Consider the following 25,432-nt stretch of genomic DNA (forward strand, 5'->3'; position numbering starts at 1 on the left):
TTTTCCCAAAGGCCGTAGAATTCTGAAAAGATGCTTGGGGGACCCCCGAGGCACTCATCGGGTTGAAGGAGAGGGAGTCGAGGGGGAAAGCCATGTGCTCTTGTCTGTGATGAGCTGATGCCTATCTTACAGAACTCATTTTTTCCTCCCCTTTTTTCTGTCTCTTCTGTCTTCCTGCCTCCCAACCCTCTCGGCTGTTCATTTCTTCTCTTCTGCCATCTGGGCTCGTATAGATTCCCCAAAGAAAAGGCGGTCTGTGGTGTTGGACGAAATCCTGGAGCAGCTGGAGGAGGGCGAGAACGAGGACGACGACTAGCAGATACTTCAGCTGCTCTCTGGCGGAGAGAGGTACGTCTTCCGCGTCCTGCCGGGAGCTGGGGGCGGCCTCCGCGGCCTCGGGTCTCTGCGAGGGCAGGCGGTTTGGCCGCAGTGGGAGAGGGGCAGGGGAGAGCAGGTGGCCAACCATCCCTCTCCATGACCTCAGGCCGGCACATCACCCAGTCGGTGCCCTGACGTCCAGAGGAGACACGGCGAGGATGAAGGGAGATTGCCGGGTCACTCGAGAAGGGACGGCCTCCAGAACCTCAGGACGGACCGGGGTTCCCCTCCCCTTCTGAGGCACAGTGATTCCATTCTGTGTTCCTGGGTCGTTAGGGCCTGGGCATAGTAGGCTTTTAATAAATGCTAGCTGATCGGTTGCTCTCCGGCCCCTGCCTGACAGTCACTCATGAGGGGAACTCTATCACCCCTTGAGGGGGCCCTCCCAACTTCAGGCAGTTTTTATCAGGAGGAGTTTCTTCCTGACAGCAAGCCAAAAGCTGCCTCTTCAGCTCCCACCTGTTGCCCCCGGGGCCCGGTAGACCCTCTCCCCATACCCAGAGCCACTTGTGAATGGCTCCAGTCCCCTCTCCATCCTGGCTGTGTTCCATTTAGGATGGTCTTGTGGAATCACAGCCCAGAAAGGATCCAGATGTGGTTTGGCCAGAGGCAACTCTGGCAGGCCCTCCTTCCTACTCACTGCTCTGGCTTTCGGAAATGCAGCCGGAGACTCCGTTCGCTCTTTTTTGGGCCCAGGCCTTGCCGTTGGCTCGCTGGGCTCGTGGGCTGCTTAAAATCCCCCGGCCTTCTTTAGCTAGCACAGGATACTGGTGAGCTACTGTGAGACCCAAAGTCAAAACAGCCACTGGCCCCGTGTGGTTTGAAAATGGTCCCCCGGCCTCCCTTTTTGGATATTGTAGTCATCTTCCTGTCTTGGAACAAAGGTAGGGAGCGCATCTGATACACTGAACCGAGTCAAAGGAAGACCTGGACTCAAATCTTCTATCTTGCTACCTGGGGGAAGCGGGCCTCAGTTCTTTTAAGCTGAGAAAATTGGACCAGACGGTCTCCTCTCGGGTTCCTCCTACCTCTAAGCCTGTGATTCTCTGACCAGTGGCAAAACGACCGAGTGCAATAAGTCCCATGCCAAGTTTCTGGTCTGCATGGTCATTTGTTCTGGCTTCGGCCCTACCACAACCATCTGCCCTCCCATCCACCCAGGGATCCGGGCTTCTGCTTCCTCGTTGTAATGGCTCCACGTGCCTCCCCTTTGGCCGGATCTGGGAGCCTTGAAGGGCCGGAGTTCCTTCCTTGCACTGGCTATCACCCACTGCCTTTGGGTCATGTAGGTGGGGGAAGGCCAGGTGCCTGAGGAAGCTGCTCAGGTGATAGATACAGTGTTTGGCCGGGCGCTTCCAGCCCAGACACCAATGGTAATTGAGCGCAGGTTGGTGAGAGCCAGAAGCTAGCCCCTCGGATGCTCCCCTTTTGGAAGACCTTGTTATAACAAACCAGTGGATGTGTACGTACACACACACACACACACACACACACACACACACACACACACAATCACACACACATTCATACTCTCACTCACACATACACACACACAATCACACACACACACAATCACACACACACTCATATGCACACACACAATCACACACTCATACACACACACACACTCACACTCACTCACACACACTCACCCACAATCACACTCTCACTCACTCACACACCAATCACACACATACACACACACACAATCACACACTCATACTCACACAATCACACTCACTCACACACAATCACACACACACTCACAATCACACACTCTCACACTCACACACACAATCACACACACTCACACTCTCACACAAACACACTCACACTATAGTAAGTTAACAGCTCCTGTCAGTTCAATCTCTGAACATCTCTAACATCAGTCAACCAGTTAGTAAACATCTTTGAAGTGTCCACTAAGTGCCAGGTACTGGACCTGCCCTCGGAGCTTCACTTGGCATTCGAAGCCCCTCACAGTCTGCCTGGCTTTCTATCACATGCCAGCAGTCAGCCTGCTTGTGGGTGTCTGAACTCAGCGGTCTGTCTGTCTTCCACCTGCTTGCCTTGATTACGTTCCTTCCTCCTGTCCATCTCCTAGAAGCCGGAGCTTCCTTCAGGTTTCAGCTCACTTCGTTCAGGAAGCCCCTTCCAATCCCCCACCTTGTATTGCTACCATGGTCTTCCCAAATTATGGTGCATTATGGGTAACTAGATCAGTTTAATGTTAGAAATAAAATGTAAGCACCCTGAGGACAGGGACTGTTTGTTGTTTTATCTTTGATCCCCAACACATTTCTTTTCATAGACCTGGTGTTTCTTTCCACATTATTTAGCAACTTCTCTGCGAATTGTGGCTGCCCAGGTCCCGAGCCCTCAAACCCTTCTCCCCTGGTTACCGATGTGTCAGAGGAGGGACCTGAATTCTGGACTCTACCCTGCACACAGGAGGCGTTTGTTAAATGCTTCTTGAATATTAAATCTTAAAAGGAAGTGCCTCCTAAATGGCACACCCAGGGGCTCCCTCTGGCCTCTGGCTCAAATATAAACCCCTCTCTTTAGCGGCCAAAGCCCTTCACGGCACAGCGACCCTCTCAGTGCTCCACAGTCCAGTGATACATCCAGCTTGCTGTCCTTCCGTGCCTCATCTCGGGCGCTTCCATTGGCTGGCTTTCTCTCCCTCCCCATCTCTGCTTCCTCGATTCCCCTCAGAGTCAGCTAAAATCCTGTGTTCTCCAGGAAACGTTCTTGAGCCTCCCTACTCCTAACGCCCTCCCTGTAGCGGTTCTTGCCGGAGCATTGTGCTCGTTGATACAGAGTTGTCATCTCCATCCGACTTTGGTGAGCGTTCTAAGAGCAAGGCCTGACCTTTCCTTTCTTTGTGTCCCTAGCAGAGCCTGGCATGCAGCAGGTAACTCGCTGAGTATTGACTCTTTGACTAACGCCAGTGTCAACAAATGCCCCATTCCCCATAAAGAAGTCTTGTGATGAAGAGAGCCATCTACACCCAGAGAGGGGACTGTGGGAACTGAGGGTGCATCATTTTCACTCTTTTTGTTGTGGTTTGTCGCATTTGATTTTCTTTTTTTTTCTGGTTTGACCTGATTTTTCTTGTACAGCAAGATTACTGTACAAATGTGTATACATATATTGGATTTTACATATATTTTAACACGTTTAACATACATTGGATTACTTGCCATCTAGAGGAGGGGGTGGGGGAAGGAGGGGAAAATGTGGAACACAAAGTTTTGCAAGGGTCAGTGTTGAAAAATTATCCATGCATATGTTTTATAAATAAAAAGCTATAATAAATCAGAATTAGTGATGATTTTAAAAAGGAAGTCTTACCTTATAGTCTGTAGATGAATATATCCAGTATCACCATTCATCTAATCATTGACCTTGTAAAAAGAAAAAAAAAGTGTATATATATATATGCATATATATATATCTTCTATTAATCTAATTGTACAACTTGTAATATGTGTGTATATTTGCATATATATATTACAAACTGCATGTATACTTCTCTCCATATATTTCTATGTAATAAATGCATATTTATACACACACACATGCACATACATACATATATACCTAGCTTTATCAGATTAACCGTAGCATAGTAAAGAAGTACTGAAAAAAAAACTTTTTTTATCCTTCAAACTAAGGTGATTGTGCTTAGAAGCCATAAGTAGGCTTGTGGTGACTTTCCCACTGGGACAGATCTCTGGTTCCATCTCTGTGGACTCAGCCTGACACCGGAGCAGTTCACTACCTGCACACTCCTTAGCCAGACCTTTCTATAACTTGCCCTTTGAGGATCCACCCAAAGTATCCTGGATATTTTCCCGGTGCCTTCGTCTTTCAGGGATGCCAGTGTAATATTTGGTCTGTCCTCCCTCTCGCTCGCTGATCAGCCCACTTCCTTTTCCAGATACTTATGACCTTGAACATGCCTTTGACGGTAAAGGCTTCCGTGTTCTAGACCAGGGTCAGCAAACCATGAATATTTTTAAATGTATAAAATCATCCTTAATTCTGCGGCTAACCACTGGTTTCCAAATCTGGCCCTAGGCCATAATTTACAGACCCTGTGATCCAGACCAGGGATTTTTGTAAAGGGTCTGCAAGTCTGTCATTCGGTTTCTGCTCCATCTCAGAGTAAAGACCTCTGACCCGTCAGGGAGGAGGATGACTTGCAGTGACAGAGCTGAGCCTCAATCATGGGTCCTGATTGCAGAACCCCATGCTCATGGAACAGCAGTTTTCCGTTAGTGTGTTTTCTTGTTCTATGCATACTAATAGTCTGCAGTGACCATTGAGCAGAGAAGGGAGCTTGTGTAGAATGATATTGTGTGAAATTGATATTAAACGGGGCGTCCTCATCAGTAAGCTGGAGATCCACCATTATCATGTGCAAGTCATCTTTAGTCATATGCTGCAGCCTACTTTGACCCACTCCATGCATCTTTCAGAAAGCATGTGACACAAGCACAGGTAGATTCCTATCAATGTGTCCTTCTCTGAGCTTGATCTCGACTGTCCAGATGTGCTTTTGGCCCCTGTCGAGGAAAAGAGGCCTTGGCCAAAGAACCCAACACCCTGCCAGACTGAGAACAGAACAGGCCATTCAACATGAGCATCTTTTATGGATTGACTGTTTGTGGAGGATAAGCATGGAGCAGTTCACAGCCAGGCAGAGGTGAAATACAGCCCAGGACTCCTTAGGGCATCGGGATCCATTGATTGAGAACTAGATGTTGTAGAAAGTTGTAGACAATTCTAGGAGCCAGCGCTCCTGAACTGAGCCCTGCCCCTGGCTCGCTGGCAACCCTCCCAGCTATTAGTTTCAGTTTCCTCATTTGAAAAATAGAGATTGGACGAGGTGATCTCTGATCTGGAATTCTGTTCTCTAGAAGAGGGTTCCCCGAATTTTGTAGATCACAACCATATCAGTCAAAAAAAAAAAAGTTGGGCATACTTCCCCAACTTGTATATCTTTATTTGTATGGCTCTCTTCATCACAAGACTTCTTCATGGGGAATGGGGCATTTGTTGACACTGGTGTTAACCAATGAGTCAATAAATATATAAATGTGTATTTATATATTTAATATATATTAATATAATATATTTTATTTATATGTGTGTGTGTGTAATAATAAGGTACGTTACAAAGGAGCCACAAAATAGAAATTTGAAGAGGAGATAAAAATATAATAATACTTGATCTTAGAGGTCAGAAGGAGGCACTGGACTTTATTGCCTTGGAGAGTAATATGATGTCATTATGCAGCTATGTGGAAGATGCAAGGGAGAGATTTGGTTTTGGGAAACCATGGTAGTAGTCTAGATAGAGGTGAGAGTCTCCGCACTAGGGCGGCGATGGCTCTGGATGGAAAATGGTGTGGAATATCTGTGGAGATAGAAGTGACGGACAATATCTGGCAGCTCTCGTAGATTCAAAGTGAGGATCTTGGGGACCTTGCTGAGTAAAAGCAAGGTTGGGTCCTTGGAAACAATAGGGAATTTCAGAAAAAGAGAAGATATGAGAGAAAAAGGTAAAGGTCACTCTGTGAAACTCAGTCCTGTCCCATCTTAGAGCTTGGGGTGGACTGGCAGCCTGTTGCCGTATTCATCTGCTACTCCCCTTAGTGCAGAATGTCCTGCCCTCCCCCTCCTCCCCCCCCCCCCCCCAGTTTCCTCATTTCTAAAGATGAGAGAATTGGACTACTTGGCTTCTGAGGCTCCAGTAAGGTCCCTTCTGGTTGCAGTGCTCTGTGTCCTAAGGCCTTTTTTATTCTGAAACTCTCCAAATTGATGTTTCATCATCTCCTTTTCATACATCTGGTACTACAACTCTTGCTCAGCCTTCAGAGGCCAGCAGCCATGATTTTTTATTTTTAATTCTCCATCTCGCCACGTATTCTGGAACATAAACAACTAAATTATTTCAAACACAAGCGCATGCTATGTGAGCACTCATCTTCTTGGGCACCTATCTGAATCCCAGTGAGCAACAGTGCACATCTGAACACTGTGACCCTCAGCTGTCTTCCTCCACCCCCCGTGTGCAGCCATCACTGGGTTAGGTGGGGTCAGGACTTAGAAGCTCAGGGACCCCCATTCTAATTCCACTCTGCCAGCCCCTGGATGGTTTTAGGAGAACGCACGTTTCTTTCTTTTCTGTCTACACATTATTTTGGCCTGGGAGATCACCAGGAGTTACATTAGCCTGTCCCATGAGCTCCTTCTGAGGATTAAATAGCTTCATGGGGTCACAGATTTAGAATTGGAAAGGGACTCGTGCAGACCCAACCTCCCTGCCCCATCTCAGTAGAGAACTCTGACCCGTCGGAGAGGAGGATGGCTTGCGGTGACAGAGCTGAGCCTCAATCACGGGTCCTGATTGCAGAACTAGCCGGATTATCCTCCGATGTTCGCTGCCGACCTAATGAGTCACAGTCCACATTCAAAGCCAGACCTCTCCATCCCTCTAAGCAGACGATGGCCAGATGTGAAAAAGTCCTCTCCTTCTGCCCCCAGAAATGTAACCTCCTCAGAGCTGGCAAGGACGACGATGGTTTCTGTGTGGAACTTAGTGTGAGTGTGTACACACACAGACCTTGTATAGTAGTAGGTGTATGCTTATATACACTACACCAATGGTCCTCAGACTTTTTAAATCGGGGGCCAGGTCACTGTCCCCCAGACTGCGGGAGGGCCGGACCATAGTAAAAACAAAAGCTCACCCTCTGCCTCCGCCCCTCAGCCCGTTTGCCATAACCCGGTGGGGGCATAAATGTCCTCAGCGGCCACATCTGGCCCGTGGGCCGTAGTTTGAGAACCCCTGCACTTCACTAATAGCTAATATACAGTATGCTAACATGCGTTATGCTAAGAGTGTGTAAACTGCTAATAAACTTCGGAATAAGCCCTTAGTGTTATACATATGTATTGTCGTATATAGACATATAGTATTACAACGTCTCGTCTTGCCCAGCGCCACTACAAATCCAGCCTCTGGATCTTTGGCTTCCCACGTTGCTGTGAGACCATCTGGGATGAGCAGAGCAGACTTTCCTCCCTCTGGCTGGATCCTTGTGGCTCTTTAACATTCGGACTCATTTAGTGGGCGATTCTGTTTGTGAGCAGCGTTGGCCATCATCCCCATCACCTCAGCAGCTCCAGGGCCAAGCGGCTGATGGATTCGTGTTGTTGTTATCAAGCATAGAGTCGTCACACCCGGATGACCAGGTAGAGAAGGCGAAGATCAGTTGACGCAGGTTTGACTCTGGAACCTTTCACCTAGATGTTGCATAAGGATCTTGACGTCAGGTGATATTTGCCAGCCTTTTGTAACCTCTACCGTTCCTGGAAACTTTTAGAACATATTTAGATGACAGGTAGTGTTCAACAACCCCCAAGTGTTGGTATAAATACTCAGAATAAACTCTAGTAACGGAAGATGCCCACTTCCGGCATGAGCACTCCTTTCGTTGTGCCCCCCGCACCCGGCATAGGGCCCCACACCTGACAGGTGTGCGGTAAATGGAGATTGATGATGATTGTATTTTTCAGGATTGAATTGCTCATATATGTTCATTTTCATGGAACAAACCTTCAGGCAAATAATTCCATGTTATCCGGCTAATGTCCAATATTAACCATTTGTTCAACATTACCCATAATGTTGGTTATAACTAATATAATATTACTCACTCACATTTTTATGGCCCCTCCAAGTTTATAAAACAAACTTCACAACCATTATCTAAGTAAGAGGGTATCATAAACCCACATCAGACGAGGGAGAACCATACAGCACAGGATATATCTGTTTAGCCATCTGTATGACCTTGTTCAACTTAATTTCCTCATCATCAGAATTAAAGAGTTGAACTAAATAATCTCTGCAATAATAAAGTCATAGAGTTAGAGCTGAGAGGGGACCCCGAAGGCATCTAGTTTAGTGATGTCACACTCCACTAACCCATATATAAAGATTCCTGAGCATTTATTTTGACTCAGAAAACCATATATCAACATCGTCTGTGTTGTATCGTATTTTTTATTTTGTTAAATATTTGAGAGGGCACTTCGGTATGAGTCAAGAGTATAATCTAGGAGTCCTCCCTCCTCAAAAAAAGGGTCATGGCACCTTGGCTGGACTCCATCACTTCCAGGAATGAGGAGGTGCTAGTCCTGGTGCTCTCTGCTCTGGTCAGAACACAGCTGGACTGTGGCCTTTGGTTTGGGGCATGTTACTTTTGGGAAGATGTTGATAATTTGGAAAGAGGACAAGCAGCTTGGGAAAGGGCCTCTGAGTACGATGCATGAGGGTCAGTGGAAAGTGCTAGGGACTCCTCGGTATAGGATGCGGTCCCTGTTAAGTATCCGAGGGCTCTGCTCTGCAGCAGTGTTAGAGTGGTTCTGCTTTGATCTAAAGGGCAGACATGGGAGCAGTAAGTGGCAAGGAGGCCAGCGGAGGCTGAATATCAGGAACCTCATGCCCATCAGAGCATCCTGGGGAGGGGAAGGGGACAGAGAGGATGCCAAGAAACAATGTAAAAATGAAGGTAGAGTCTTATTTAAGCTTCCTCCAGAGGCAGCAGGCTTCCCTTGAAGGGAAGGCCGGAGGGCCCCTCACCGGCCATGGCCGCAGCAGATTCCTTTTTGACCTTGGGATAGTATGTGTTTCTTTGACCCTAATCATGTGGGCTAGCTCTCTCCGGCTTTTTTCATGTCTTCTGCTTTTGACCTGCCGCGTCCTGGGGATTTCACATAAACGTCCCTTTCTGTCTTTGATCAAAGCAGGATCTGCACCCTTTGCCCTGAGAACCCAGACAAGCCCCCCAGTCTAAAAAGAAGGTCAGTAGCAAAGTGATGATCTCCACGTGTGAAATTGAGAGGACAGGCCCGGCAGTGATGTGGCAGTGATGTATCTCCCCATCGGAAACTTTCCAATTGCCGTTCTCATGTCTGATTTACATACTGGGGTTGGAAATACCAAGGGGAGTCGGGAGGAGGGAGTGAAAGGGGGAGGGTAGAAGACGGGCATCGATGGGGAGAACATGATGTAAAAACGATAAAGCCGAGATTCCGACTCGAGCTTGGAAATTCCAGTAAGAGTGCAAGATCCTCCTGTCATTGTTTAAAGAGGGAGGTGGGAGAGGAGGGGGCTGGGGGAGACTCTCCGCTCACTCCCTAGAAGTAATTTGGGCAACGAAGGCAGACAGCATAATTCTAGGGGCAAAATCCTCCTTCCATTCACGGTTGGTTTTTCCTGACCATGGGCTCTGTCTCCAGCCCTCTAAGGCCCAAGTGTCAAATAGAAGGCAATTTTAGCGAGGTGGTGTTTTTTTTTTTTTTTCTTTTTTTTTTTTTAACCCACATGCTTCCTTTTTTTTCCCGCCTCCCCCCCTTTTTTTGTCTTTTGTGGTGGGGCAGATTTCTTGCTGAGCCTCTTGGTGCTCGGCAGCAGCAACGAAAAGGATTAGCGCTAGCCGAGCATGTAGGCTTTGGAGAACAGAGCCGAGTTTGGTTTCAACATCTAATTCAATTTGTTCTGCCGAGATTGAAATATGAAATGGTTGCCAGCCTAACGTTCAGAGGCACCGGGGAAGGGGAAGGGAGGGGAGGAAGGGAGGGCTAGAGAGCCAGAGTGAGATCGCCTGCTGAAATTTAAATTTTAATGAAAATGACTTTAACCCTTTGGTGTTCATCTTAAAAAAAAATGGGCTGGGGCTCTCCCATCCTGGAAACCTTGTCTTTTGTCCCTACCCCCAGCCCCTAATGAAGGGCTCTCACTCCTCTTCTCCCCCTTAATGATCCTTTTCTTGTTCAGCAGCTTGCTACAGGACAATTTTTCAGATAATTTAACTCAAAAGAAATCTAATGTGTTTTTTTGTTTTGTTTTTAAATATCAAATGCAATTAATCCCAAGCGGGTACATGTGTTACAGCTAATTGTTAGAGACGGCAAGGGGAGCCCTGCGCCAGAGACTCGGGAGGTGAGGGCTGAGTAGTGGGGCCGGTGCCCGGACAGGCTGAACCACCTAAAGATGCCGTGATGAACGTTAACCCAAAAGCAGAGGGCAGACACAGGGCCAGAGCAGCGTTGCTTCGGAAAACGCCATAGAGAAACATAACACGTAGGGAAGAGACTTCTTCGGGAAGGGTTCAGTATTAGGAAAACTATTAGCATATTTGACTATATCAATAATCAAACTAACAGAAATCATGTGATTATCTCAATAGGTGCAGAAAAAGCATTTGATAAAATCCAGCCTCCATAAAAACACTCGAGAGTATAGGAATAAATGGACTTTTCCTTAAAATGATCATTAGCATCTATTTAAAGCCATCAGCAAGCATCATATGTAATGGCATGGGACTTTGAATGTAGAGTGAAGGGCCCTGAGTTCTAATCCTGGCCCTGTACACCCCTGAGCAAATCATGGAAGTGTCCTCTAAATATGAGGACCTTGGCCTAGAGAGATGCTCTGTGAAGTCACTTTCTAATCAATCCGCAAGTCTAGGACGTGCCTCAAAGGTGGAAAGGACACAGAATCAGTGTTAGGATGAAAAGGCAGGAAGCATCTGCCCCAGATTTTGCATATAGAGCCCAGAGAGGGAAAGCAGTTGGTCCAGTTTGCCTACCCACCCCTGATTGTAGGGGAGCTCTCCCCTAGAAGCCGGACATTTGGTCGGGAAGCATGTGTTTAGTACCCAGGATGTGGCAGGCAGGAGTGGAAGAGCGGGCGAGGCCGAGGCCTTCCCAATGGAGGTTCCTGGAAGAACTTAACCGACTGGAGGAGAGGGACCCCGGGCAGAGGTCTTGCAAGGCTGCTGCAGAGAGGAGAAGTAGGGATGAGTAATGCTGCCTGAGCATTTCCAGAAAATGGAGGCTTAGCAGTCATAAGAAGGACGGGGCTCCATGTCCCGCCAGTGTGACACCTCCCCCCGGTAGTATGGAAGTCACTTCATCTTCTCTGTAAAATCTAGGGGTTGGACTAGGCAGCCTTTGAGGTGCTCTGTCAACTCAAACACCATGTTCTCCTTTACAGGTGGTCACCCAGACCCTGCTTGTAGACCCCCCAGGGCCCATAAGCTTCCACTTGACTTTGGCTCACAGCCCTCCTTGTTTTTTTCTCCCAGACCAGCCTTGTTTTATCCCTGCAGCCGGACTGGAAGGAAGGAGAGTAGGGAAGGCCTTCCCCCAGCAGAATGGCCACCCCCTCTTTGCCGTTTGCTTTGTCCAGCGGAGTATTCTGAGGCTGCAGGCCCTGGCCATCAGAACCTCTGCAGGAAAGCAGGACTGTTCCAGCGCCCTCCACTAGGCCACAGGTCCTTGCGGTTTAGTAGCTAAATAGGAGGGACGATGCAATCTAATTATAGCATTTGCAGAGATTTCATTCTGGCTTCCTTAATAAACCCCCACTTTGACTTAATTGCAGCTTTTGTGCAAATGATCTTTGGGGGCCGGAATGTCCCATTCTTGGGTTTCAGCCAAAACCTCGCAATTTTTTTTTTTTTTTTTGGACATGTAGAGTTGGAAATAGCAGTTGCCTCTGGGCTTCGTGAGGGAAGGGAGAAACATTTGCTTATTCTAGCCTTTTAAAGTAGGGACTTGGTTTCCTTTTTCAATTTTTACCCAGCAGAATATAAGTACCCCAGAGAGAGCAGCTGGCTTCTTTGTATGTGCATCTCCAGCCTCTGCCATGGTACCTGACACATAGTAGGCACTTACTAACATTCTTGTCAGAGAAAGGATTCCTAACAGTCTCTTTGGGGAATGGAGAAAATCCCTGGTGGCTCCGGAGAAATTCAGTCTCTCATTCTGATAGAATCAGGGAACAGACCTTTTATGTGTCCTGGGCTCCTCTGTCACATCTCTTTCACCCTCCTTGCACCGGGGCTAGCATTGAGAGTGGGGAACCACACTGGGGTGGGAGAGGAGCTTGGAAGCCATCTAGAACCATGGAACTTTAGAATCAAGAGGGAAAAGAGCCCATCCCCTCCCTCAGTTTGTCACTGAAGAAAGGCAGGATGATAGTGACTCTGCCAGAGGTCCCAAAGCAGGTCAGTGGCAGAACCAGGAGGAAGCAGGTCTTTTGTCCAGGCAAGGCAACAAAGATGTCACTTAGCACTTTCTGTGTACCAGGCCCTGTGCTAAGTGCTGGGGATACAAATACAAGTTTAAAAAAAAAAAAAAAGATACCCTTCAGGGAACTTAGATTTTAATTTTGTGATTCATTCCTGTCTGATTTTTTGTGGCAGACCATATTGGCCATGGAGTTTTCTGGGCAGAGATACTGAAAGTGGGGGCCATTTTCTTCTCCAGTTCATTTTTACAAAGGAAGAAACTGAGGCAGACAGATTAAGTGACTTGCTCAGGATCACAGATAGTAAGGGTCCGAGGCCAGATTTGAACTCGGGTCCTCCTGCCTCCAAACTTGGTGCCCTTCACTGAGCCACACAGCTGCTTCCTTGCATTCTAATGGGGGAAGACATCAGAGGAAGGTTGAAGAGGTGAAGGCAGAGATTTCTTCTGGCATGGAAGTCACTTGTCTTTAAGTGCCAGGCCCTTTGCTAATTAGGTACTGAGGACACAAAGTCTGTGAGCCCCACTCACAGCCCCTGTTCTCAAAGGGCCCTCCTTGCCATGTTCCATGTACATAAAGAGGTCATGGGCGCATGGATTGGGTTATTGATGACACCTTGGGGATCATCTGCTGAAGCCCCTTCCTTTCAGAGGAGGAAACGGAAGCCAGAATGAGCTTCCCTGACTCACTTACGGCCACACGGGGGGTCAACTAACAGGCAGATTTTGAACTCGGGCCCTCTGACTAAATTTAACACTCTTCCCCCTTCTCCCTGATGGCTGCTCAATTTTTTCCTCTGAAAACATCAAGTCATCCAACATTAATAAGCGCCCACTCTGTGCCAGATTCGGTGCTGGTCACTCAGTGAACATTTATTAAGCACCTACTCTGTGCCAGGCATTGTGCTAATCAACCAATAAACATATATTAGGAGTCTCCTTTGTGCCAGGCACTGCACTAAGGGCTATGAAATCGAATTGGACTAAATAAATGACCTCCGGGGTCCCTTCCATCAGCTTATTGAACACTTACGTGCTAGATCTGCAGAATCACTGAATTTGAGGGTTAGAAAGGGAGCTCCACAGAGAACCAAAGGAATCCCCACTTAGAGGCAGATGAGGGCGAGGGTTCTCCAGAAGCACCAGACAGCCTCGTGGAGTTTATAAAACAAGTTAAGGAGAGAATACATGAAAAAAATAACTAACCAGACAACAGTCACTGCAGCGGATGCCATAGGCCACCATGTTATTGTTTTCCAAATGAATGACACAGACTATAAGTGTTGTGCTTTCCGAATGGGGGAAGGGGATTACAATAACCTGAACAAGCTCCATGGTAGAAGTGGTCTTGAGTTGAGTCCTTAAGGATGGGTAAGATTAGGTAAGGAAGACGGGGGAAAAACGAGACACACAATGAGAAAGAACACGAGTCTTGAGTACCAAAGAGACCCCATTCTTGCAGTAATGATATTAGTAATTCACATTTCTATAATCTTCTTGAGGTTTGCAAACACTCTTCCAACAGCCCTAGGACAGACACGCTGTTACTATTATTCCCATTTTACAGATGAAGAAGATGGTCACAATACCAAAACTAGAGAGCCAGATTTGTATTTAAAAATCTCACACTCTTTCCATTATCATTCCTTCCTTCAGAAAGCATCTATTAAGTACCTATTATGGGCAAGGATCTGATGTGTGTGTGTCAGAGCAGATAAAGAACCTTCTTGAGACTGAAGAGCACTTGTCCTTCACTTAGTAAGCATTTATTAAGCACTTCTGGTGGGCAAGGAGAGGAAGTGTGACTTATAGCAGATAAAGGGTCTCCCTTGGAGCCAGAAGGACTTGGGCTCAAGACGACTCTCAGATGTTCAGCTGTATAACAAGTTGTTATTTTCTTTAGACGTTTCCTTACCCAGAATCCCTCATATTGATGAAATCACAGGACTTCACTGTCCACATATACAAACACATACAAACGTGTGCATAGATAGTACAAAGGCCAAGCGCTAGAGATCCAAAAAGAAAATCCAAAATTTGCCTTCCAGTCGTATATTTCCCCCTACACTGAGTCACAGTGGGAATCAGGATTAAAGACGTAGGTTGTGGGATCCCGAAAAGTTACCAATAACCTCCATGTAACACAGTACACCCAGCTGTCCTATACCCCCCAAAATCCAAAAAGGAAAATATTTGAGTTTTGCTAACTCAACAGAGTTAGTAGTCAACAGAGGGTTCTTGGGGGGGGGGGATTCGCTGAAAAACCTTCTGAACCCCCTGCTTTCATCCCATTGCCTGTCCTGGGTATCTTCTTACCAGGGCTTGCACTCTATGACACATCCTTAGCTTGTGGTACAAGTAGCTTACTGACCACACATCCATCACGTGGGACACTCACATCACCCTAAGATCTGCAGAGCATGGGGTATATAGTCTGTGATTTGATCCCAACAACCACAGTGTGAGTTTTGTGGGATTGATCCCATTCTGACAATGAGAGCTCTTAACTAGTGCCTTAGTCTTAGCCCCTTAGGTATCCATGGAGACATTTCAGGGGATCCATGAAGTAGGATGGGAGAAGAATGTTATTTCTTTGTTTCACTATAATAATAATTCCTTTGTAATCCAATCTATTTTATTTTATGCATTTAAAAATATGGTTCTAAGAAGGGTTCTATAAGCTACTCTGGAGGAGGGAGAGACTGGGACTGGGGATAGAAGGGTTTCTTGTAGGAAAAGGAAAACTCTGCCGAGTTTATTCATCCAGCATTACTGTCAATCCACAAAAAAAAAAAAAAAAAAAAAAAAAAAGAAGAAGAAAAGAAAAAGAAAAAAGAAAAAATTTGATACCTTGCTCTACTGGAATAGGACTGGATTGCAGCCTGCTGTGTGTCAGAAAAGACAGAGGGAGGGAAGGAAGGAGGAGAAGAAAGGGAGAAATCTTACTCTTAAAGGGCTTTTATTTAAATAGGAATGAATGATGGCCATCTTTTTTCTTATTCCTCAGTCTTTTCATCTTCTGAGTTTCCCAGGCCCTTAGAGTCCTAAGGGTTTGGCCCTCAGAACTGTCCAGTAGGCAAAAGGATAACATTCTGAGTCGCAGGGGCAGGCCTTAGGTTAAGACTCAGGGATTTGACCCTGAATTTTAAAGGGGTGACTTTGCTGGAGAAACAGCCATTGGCTGGTCTTTGACCAGTGAACTTTGCAGAGTCTTTAAAAAAGAAGACGGCTTAATTTACTGATTGAACGCTGTTCTCAAATTCCCTCACTCTTGGGAACATTCGATGACAACATATTGACAGTATTGCTGGATGAATAGTCTTTCCATGTACTCTGTGGATGCTGAGTTAGAGCATAGGGTTGTGTTGTTCTATATGTAATCCATACAGACACCTGAGGATCTCTGACCCCTGTTGCCGGTGGAGCACCTAAGTGAAATACGCTGAATGTAAGAACAGATAAACTGAGGCAATGATCTGGGAGTCTTGGTCAAGGCCGACCCCTGTTTCTTGTGTTCATTTTCTTTTGCCCTTTTCTTCTGAAAGTCCAGAGCCTTTCTTAAGGCTCCCCTCAAGTATCTTTTCCTACAAGAAGCCCTTCTTAATATCCCCAGTCATACTCTTTCCCTCCTCAAGTTATCTTGTATTTACTTCTCTGTGTATACATTTCATCCCTCCCTTGTAGAATATTAACTTCTAGAAGGTAGGGGCTGTTTTGTCTCAATGTCTTATTCACCTAGTGCAGCCCCTGGCTGGCTGGCCTGAATTATATTCACACAGGTAACCTTCAGGGCCTGCTTGACCTGGGACCAGTCACTGCCCCCTCATTGGCTAGACAAATGTTAAGGCTTTCATAGCATCTCCAACTAAATCATGCTTTCCAAGTGTGTCTAGAGCAGTGGTCCTCAAACTTTTTAAATAGGGGGGGGCAATTCACTGTCCCTCAGACTGTGGGAGGACCGGACTATAGTAAAAACAAAACCTCACACTCTGTCTCCGCCCCTCAACCCATTTGCCATAACCCAACGCCCGGATAAATGTCCTCAGAGAGCTACATGTGGCCCATGGGCCGTAGTTTGAGAACCCCTGGTCTAGAGCAAAGGATGTAAGGTAGAAGATAATTTTTAATCTAGATTTCACAAGACACCCCCCCCCCAACAAGAGTTCATGAATAAATTTCAACAGTCCATGAACTAAAATGGGAGTATCTCTTTCAGTATAATTGTTTTCTTTTGTAAATCTTTGTTTTTCTTCATCTAAAAACATGATTCCGACAAGGGGTCCTTGGCCTCCCCAAGCTTGCAGAAGGGTCTCTAAAAATGATTTCAGAACCCCTGATCCCAAGTAACCCAGTCTCTCCAGCGACACAATGAGAACTCCAAACATTGGCCTGTGCTGGCTGAGCACTGAGAGAAGGCCATGATTCCCTCTCTCCTTCAGCAGAGTGTGACCATCCCTTGCTATCAAGAAGCACAGTCCCTTAAGCAGCTTCCAATATTTATATCAGGGCCATCCTTTCCATTCTGCGGTGGCAAGGTTGATCAGCATTCTCCTCTCCTACCATCTCCTCTCTATGGAAAAAGCAGTCAATCTACAAGCATTTATGAAATGCCGATGGTGTTCTGTGCTGCTTCCTGGGCCTGAGTAATGAGAATGTCTGGTCTGTCATTTCATTGCTATAGGGAGCTACCTGTTGAGGAAATCTCCTCTCCCAGTGCATGTCAGCATCTGCTCTGAACTTAGAGTCTTAGAAAGTTGCCCAGAGCACGAAAGGTTAGATGGCTTGTCCACCGTTACTCACCAAGATGTGTCAGAGGTGGGACTCCGTCCTAGATCCTTCCTCTATCTCACACATCTCTCATCTGCTCCTGGGGATACCAAGGGGGAAAAAAAGAAATAATTCTTGCCTTCAGAGTGCTTATGTTAGATAATGATTAAAGTCAACATATGTACATATGTAAGCATATAGAAAATAAAAGCAAGTTGGGGGGGTTGTTGCTAACAGCTTTCCTCTTCACACTGCCTATGTCTTGGGGTTCCATTTTACAGTTCCCTTATTTCCCGAGACAAATATTCCATCTAGGTCTAGGATCCTGCAAAAGATGATTATTATAGCTTCCCTGCTCTGATAAAAAGGATCTATGAAGGCACTGTGATCTAGCAGAAAGACTTTCAAATTCTGGAGCTCGGGAGATCTATTTTCCAATCCCAGTTCTCCTGTGATCTCATTTTACTATCTTGAAGTCAGTTGCTTAATTCAGTTCCATAAGTATTTATTAAGCACCTAATGTGCTAGTGTGGGGAAGACAAAGACGAGAACCTTTCCTCAAGGAGCTTCCATCCTTGGGAAGGCTGTGAGATATCATGGGAAATCGGGTCTCGCCTCTGCCACTTGCTGACATGACATTGGGCAAAGTCATCAGCTTACTAAGCCCCAGATTGCTCATCATTCTAAATAGGGAGGTTGAACTATATAACGACAAAGAATCACCTCTTCTAGTTCTAAACCTACAATCCTCAGAATGCTACCCTCATTTGCTTCCATGTGCCAAATCACTCAGTTTATGCTTTAGAAAGTGGGAGAGTAGAAGCAGATAATTTCTAGGTCTCTTCCTGCCCATGACCCTGAGACCACATTGCGTGCAACATAAGAGCCCAAAAATTCAGGTCAGTCACCCGGGCCAAGAAAAAAAGAGATGGAGCACACACAGAAGCCTCAGTGAATCAGTACTGTGCCTTCTCTAACTCCTTTGAAGGATCTCCCTGGCCAGTAATTGTGCCCCTTCTTTCCCCCCAGCATATTCAGCCTACAATGGAGTAGGCTGTTTAAAGCATTGGTTTTGCCCGGCCTGGCCAAGAGAGCCTTAACAGATAATGTTGAACCCATAAGAAGGGGGAAAATATTTTGGAAACACAATCCCCTTTATTATTATTCTTGCTGATTTTTTTTTGCCCATGCCGTATACTCTAGGCCTACAATTGGGTGTCCCACAGGAACAAATTTTTCCCCTGCCTTCTAAATTGGAGAGCTGTTGCTTACCAGGCTAATGAGGACTAGAGGCAGGTGTGGAGAAGAGGGGGCTGGATCTTCCCAGGTAGTCCTGAATTTGTACTCAGAGGAAACAAGATATTCAAAGATTTCTTGCCAGGGGAGCCCCAGAATTCCCCTGCTATTAAAAATCAAATTCTAACTTGGAAGGTGAATTTAATCTTCCTGATTGCTGTTGTTCTCAGCCAGTCTTCAGGGAGTATCGGGCACTGCCAAGGGACTCAGATGGCTTTCTCCAGGCACCCAGGTGGAAACCAGCTCTGGCAATCTAATTTCCTCTTACTTGGAGGGCTCGGCTCTCTTTGTCTCTCCTGCGCTCCCTGGTCCATCCCAGCTCCAATTCATGCTCAGGTGGACCAGAGAATGTTGACCAACCGCAGGTTTCCCAGCATTGTAGACTTTAAAAAGAGCACCGAAAATGATAATTATTATTGTCGTTATAGTTATTGAGGTGCAGAATGGCATGGTAGCTAGAGGGCCAGTTTTGGAGACAAAGAGACTTCAGTTTAAATTTGATTCATGCTGACTGGGTACCCCTGGGCACTCACCCTCTCCAAGACCGAGAATTGTTCCCAATCAATATCGAGAGAGGGAGTTTCCTTGCTAGTATTAAGGAGTTGCCTGGGTACCAAGAGGTTATCTAGCTGATCTCTTTGGGGCAGGGGAGTGGGTAGTTTTTTAGCCCTCCATGAAACTCCATCCCAAAGACTGGGTGAAATGAGGGTTTCGTTGCTAACACCAAACAATCCAGCTCTAAAACAATCACCAGTTTGCAGGGGTAACCGCTCTCTCCCTCTTAATAAAAAGGCAGACTGAAACTTCTTATTGTAGTTGCTCTTTTTAGTATTTATATAATGCCATGCTATTGGGCAATCACGTTGCACACATTCTATCATTAGAGCCTTCCCATAACCCTATGAGGCAGATACGGCTTTTAGTGTCCCATTTTACACATGAGGAAACCAAGGCTCAGAGATGAAGACTCCACGCGGTCTTAGAGCTCTAAGTGCCAGTCGCAAGATTGGAAGTTTGTCTTTCCTTTCTCTACCTTGTATCAACTAGATCATATTAACTCCCAATAATAATAATCATTATCTTCATCATCATCATATTTATGTTTAGTGGTGGCTGCCTGATTGACCAACATCTGGATCTCCCGGTTTCTATGTCTTTTGGATCCCCCAGTAGACGCTTATTTCCGTATTCTTGGTTAACCCTCAGGCTTTTGTAAGGCCGGGGTGGGTCATGTTTTTCCCTTGTCAGAAATCTCATTTTCAAGTTATTCCAGGGATATTTTCAGAGGTGAGAATATAATATTTAATAATATGATAAAGTATAAATTTATAAATAAAACACTATAAAATATGATATTTTCAGAGGTGAGAATATAATAGACACCCCATCCCCACAATTGGGAAGTCACGACCCCAGCCCACCGCGGCTCCCTGTGGCTCTGTGGTTGCCTCCCCCTATTTGTTTGCAGTAGTTGTACATTTCCCCCTTTCGGGGACTCTGTTCCCGACTTTAGCCGAGTGCCGGATCGGAGGCTGCGCTTCCTCCAGGCCGGTTGAGAGATTAGCTGCGGGTGAGTCCCCTTCTCCCTCTCCTCCGTGTGTCCTGAGGTCCCGGCAGCCCTCCCGCCAGTGATCCTGCGGCCCGGGGCCTGTCCCCCGAAGCCGCCTCTAACCCTCCGGGTTTACTCGCCACCCCATTGTTCTCCCATAACTATCCGATGAGCCCCAGCCCCGCCGGCTTTGCCTCCCTTCCCGTTGGGTTTATTTCGGCTCCCGTCCCCCCCACCCGAGCCTCGCGTTTCCTATAATGAGCTTTCGCCTCCTCCGGCTCCTTTCCAATTTCCAAGCCCTCCCCGGCCTCTCTAGTCGAAGTGGGCACCCCACGCCGCCCCCGCCGCCTCCCGCTATCTCGCCCTGTCACATCCTCTCATCATCCCGCAGACATCCCCGCTGCTTCCGCGGGCGTTCCCAGAGCGCTGGGGGTCTTAAGCCTCCCTCCCCGACGTAGCCCCCCAAGACGTGCGCCTCGGGCCGCGAGGAGCGAACCCCCAGTTTTCGGGCTCCCGCCCCCCGCCCGCACCTCCATTTTCCCATCTCCCTGACAGGCCGCGCGGAATTGAATTATAGCGGCGAGCCAGCCACTTTCAAAAAGATATCCCTGTCTCCGGAGATTGATACAGCGTGTCAAGGCTGCGCGAGCCCTCCTGTTCTCTCTTGAGTCTTTGCATTCGGGAGACGGAGGAAATCACCTGGCAGCCGGCTGAGATTTCAGATTTATCCACTCATGAATAACAATCAAGCTAGGTAATTCGCAGTAAATGGGGATCCAGATTGACTAATAAGGAAGGCTTTCACCCCAAACTGGGACTAGGGGAAAGGAACAGAACAGCAGCCTCCGCGGGGGCAGGTGTGGGGAGGATGTGACTGGAATGCCTGAAACTTAGGAGCGGAACGGCCGGGCCTGGGAGGGGCAGGCCCCGGCCTGCAGGGGGACAGGGCCGGGGCGACCCGGGCGGGCGGCGGAGTGATTTAGGGCTCGGCTTGCTCTTGTTTTTCCGAGGTAGGGGGCGTGGGAGGAGGCAGCCCGAATCCAGCCCCCCAGCACCGGGTCAGTGTCCAGAGATAGTGGGCGGAGGGGGAGGGGCGGTGTCACGTGCCCGGAGCGTGGGCCCTGCCCTCGGGAAGCTTACCTCTGGCTCGAGGACCGAGCCAAACCCGCGTGCATCCTAAGTAGAGTCCCATCCTCAGGGCAGTATGGCAGCCCCCTGAGGACACTGGGCCGGAAGGGCTCAACTAGTTACCCGAGATCACCAGCACCTGCTCTGGGACCTGAGAGAAGGACTCTGGCCCTTAACACTGCTCCCAATGCCGGGGGTGACAGCAGGCAGAGAAACCAGCCCAAGCTCCTAAGGCAGCAGGGGGTGGGGGAGAGATGGAGTCTCCCCGCTCTGGGCACGTGACACGCCCCCCTTCGCCCACCATCCCTTCTCCCTGGAGGAGAAGCAGTGGGTGAGAATGCAGAGACTCCTTTGATACAGGAAAAGGGAGATAAAGGCTCGAGCAGAGCTGACTAAAACAATGGGTCCGCCTTGGGAGGTAGGGGGCACCCCACCGGAAGTGGTCAGCTCCAAGCTGGATGGGGGGGGTGGAGAGGTCTCCGTGGAACTAGATGGTATCAGAGGGAATTCAGAACTGGAGATGACCTAACACCGCCCCCCCCCTTCATTTTAGAAATAAGGAAAGAGGCCCCTTGACATTCACAGAATCCCCCATCTTCATTGGAGAACTGAAAGGAGCCTTGAGTCCAACCAGGGAGGAAGCTGAAGAGCTAAAATGACTTAAAGCCCAAGGTCATGTGATGAGTAAGGGGCAGAAGCAGCCCTTGAGCCCCACTCCTCTGCCTCCAAATCCGGGACTCCTGACTTGGAAATACTATAATCCATGTCTGTAATGTCAGAAATAGGCCTTGAACATCCTAAAGAAGTCACTGAGGCCCAGGGAAATGGGGGATTGCCTAGAAGAAGGTCAAAACACACACACACACATACACACACTCACACACACACACTCACACAAACACACTCACACACACACATACACACACACACAGACATACACACACTCACACACACACACACACACACACACACACACACACACACACACACATTCACAGAAGCACCAGGGATGCCCTAATTCTGCAGATGAGGACATTGAGGCCCTGGGATGTGACTTACCTATGGGCACAGAGCTAGTGAGTGGCAGAACCAGGGCTGGGTGCTCCGAGGATTCCAATGGGGGTGCCTTGGAGGCTTAGGCTGAGGAGAAACGTTGGAAGCCTTAAGTGCCGAGCAATCGCCTACTATGTGTCAGGTAGTGTGCAAGTGCTTAGGGATTAAAAAAAAAAAAAAAAAAAAAAAAGAGGCAAAAGACTGCTTGCTTTAAAGGAGAATGTTGTTGGAAGTGCCAGTGAGTTCCCGGGAGGAGGAGGTGAGTCACGGGAGCGCTGGTGAGAGGAGTGAGTGGCTTTTGGTGGAAATTCCCCCTGTCACCCCATCACCACCACTCCCTTTTCTAGGATCCCTTTGCCCATAGACTTCTGGGACAGGGTGTTCTCTCTCTGTCTGTCAGACTGGAGAGCTATGTTTGTGTTTTTAACAGGTACTTAGGGGGGATTAGCAGAGAATAAATCATGCTTAATCCTTTACCTTGCCAGCATAATACTATTTTCTTTGCTGCATTCCCTAATTGTTTGGGGACATTTGTCTTCGATAAGCAGCTTCTCCTCCCCTTCCTTCCTCCTTCTCCCCTACTCAGGCCTTTGATCTGGCAGTCAGCAACTGGGGGACCTGGCCTGGGACCCTCAGGGGCAATCATGACTAGCCATCAGGACCAAAGGAGCTTTCACTGTCCCTCAGAAGTCCTCACCCAGGCAGGCTCTGCCTCCTCCCACATCCCTGGAACTTTCTCTCCGAATCTCTCATTGTCTACCTCACGTGATACTGACCTTTATAAGCATGTTACACGCATGTTCCAGGCACTGTGTTACAAGCATGTTGTTCTCCCATCTCGTGGCGTGTACGCCCCAGAAGGCAGGAACCCCTCCGACTCTGAATTTGATCTCTGTCAGTTTTCATTTTTGTTTCCTAGCCCCTGACCCATAGTAGGTGCTTCATACTCAGTGAATTGCACTAACCTAAAGGTTAGTGGTTGTTGGATTCATCACTTCTAGGCCCCTGACATTAGAGCAATCACCCTTCCAGTGGGTAAGGAGCTCATTTTGTGGAGTAGAAGCATTCCTTAAAAGTCACTTTATAATGAATGTGGGTACAGGACATCCATTGTCTTAGGACAGTGCTGAGTATCCGTAACTGAAACGTGGAAATTTGGGGACACTTTGTAGAATAGAAGGTACTTGAAAGGCTGGAGAACTTTCCATTTGAATGGTGGGATCTAGACAGTGATACATTGAAAAGATTGCTGATTTAGAGTTTGGAAGTCACCCCAGGCCACCTACTAGTTTTATGACTTTGGGCAAAATCACCTCATCTCTCCAGCCTCCCTTTCCTCCTCCCTAAAAGGCGGTTCCTCATTTCACAAACCAGTCAAGTGATGTCAGGAGGAAAGAGAAATCACCTGGGGAAATCCGGTTTTCTTTTTGAGAGTGTGGGCAGTCAGGACCCTTCACCCTCATCTCCGTTCCCATTTTCCCATCTGCTTTCCCTACTAAAGGACATAATTGCAGCTGGTGAGTACACTGGTTGGGATGCGTACCCCATAAATGTCCTCCAGGTGGTTTTAATTAACTGAGCACCCTCCCCAAACCACTGAGTTGTCTCAGGCCTGATGTGTGTGTGTGTGTGTGTGTGTGTGTGTGTGTGTGTGTCCCAGAAATGGGAGGGATTTTAGAACAGAGGATAACAGAAGTGGGAGGGATTTTAGAACAGGGAATGTCAATGTTGGCAGGGGCCTTAGAAGACAAAAATATCCAAAAAAAAAAAAAAAAAAAAAAAAAATATATATATATATATATATATATATATATATATATATATATATATATATATAAAAGAAGTCCGAGATAGCAGATTTTGTACACTAGGGAGGGGACCAAAGCTACCTGCCTGTCATTTGCTATAAACCTGTGCTGAAAGGTGGGATGTCTCAAAGCAGGGAGATCAGGAGACCCAGTCTCCATCGTACAGATGGAGTAGTCGAGGCATCGGAGGGTGAGGAGCTACCCTGCCTCCTCCACTGCTGTTTCAGAAGTGACTGCTCTGAACCAGGAGAACATGGTACACAGTAACAGAAATATTGTACCATGACCTACCATGAATAACTTCGCTATTCTCAGCAGTACAATGATCCAAGACAATTCTGTAGGACTTAGGATGAAAGGTGCTGTCCATCTCCAGAGAAAGAGCTGCTAGAGCCTGAATACATATCAGAGATACTTTTTCTTTATTTTTTCCTGAGAGTTTTTTGTCCATGTTTTCTTTCACAGAATGACTTACATGGAAATGCGTTTTGCTTGACTACACTTGTATAACCTGTGTCAAATTGCTTGCCTTCTCAACAAAGGGGGAGGGGAGGGAAGGAGAGAACTTGGAGCTCACAATTTAAAGAAAAAAAATTTGAATTGGTTCTACAAGTAATTGGGGGGAATGAAATTTTAAATAAGGGGGGGGGGAAGAAATGATTGCAAAAGTGAACACTATTATTTGGGCATGTGCTATACATGCCAGCCATTAAGGAAGAACTTTAGTCTAGGAACATATAGCCCTGAAAGATAGCACCAGGAGGCCCTGACATGGAATGTCAGCGCTGGGAGGGGCCTTAGAACAGGGGGTGTCAAGTCTGGGAGGGAGCTTAGAACAGGGGATGTCAGGGTTGGGAGGGGAATTAGAACAGGGGATGTCAGGGCTGGGAGGGGAATTAGAACAGGGGATGTCTGGGCTGGGAAAGGACCTTAAAGACCCAAATTTCACATCTGAGAAAGAACCTGAGAAAACTACTGACTTTTCCAAGGTCACATGGCAAATAGTTCCTCAGTGGCAGCCCCAGGGACTACTCTTCTTGCCTTCCAAATAAGTATCATCCACCATCTCATGATTTAAGAAATAGATCTGCCCCTAACTCTTGCCATGACACAAGGCATACTCCTTAATTCTACAGCTCAAATTTCTGTCACTGAAGGTTTGCAGTCTTGTGGGAAACTCTTGAGCCTTCACAACATGAAATGGTCAGTTTTCTCAGGAATGGAGACAGCATCAAAGGCATAAATTTTTGGTTCGTGAGGTTTGACCCTCACAAAAGACAAAAGAAGCATCTTAGGTCTCTGGTATATACCTTTAAGGGGTCTGAGAGGTCACCTCCCA

The 25,432-nt window shown here is 47.2% G+C and overlaps 1 protein-coding gene across 1 annotated transcript in view; it reads left to right on the forward strand.

Annotated features, from left to right (window-relative positions):
• The window catches only part of RBM19 (RNA binding motif protein 19), a 167,231-nt gene that overhangs the window by 136,688 nt on the left and 5,111 nt on the right, over positions 1-25,432 (forward strand). Inside the window, 1 exon segment of the mRNA XM_074296978.1 lies at positions 234-348. Within this exon segment, the coding sequence (XP_074153079.1) occupies positions 234-316 (83 nt within the window). The 3' untranslated portion in view covers positions 317-348.

Source organism: Sminthopsis crassicaudata, chromosome 1 (assembly GCF_048593235.1).
Source record: "Sminthopsis crassicaudata isolate SCR6 chromosome 1, ASM4859323v1, whole genome shotgun sequence".
NCBI lineage: Eukaryota > Metazoa > Chordata > Mammalia > Dasyuromorphia > Dasyuridae > Sminthopsis > Sminthopsis crassicaudata.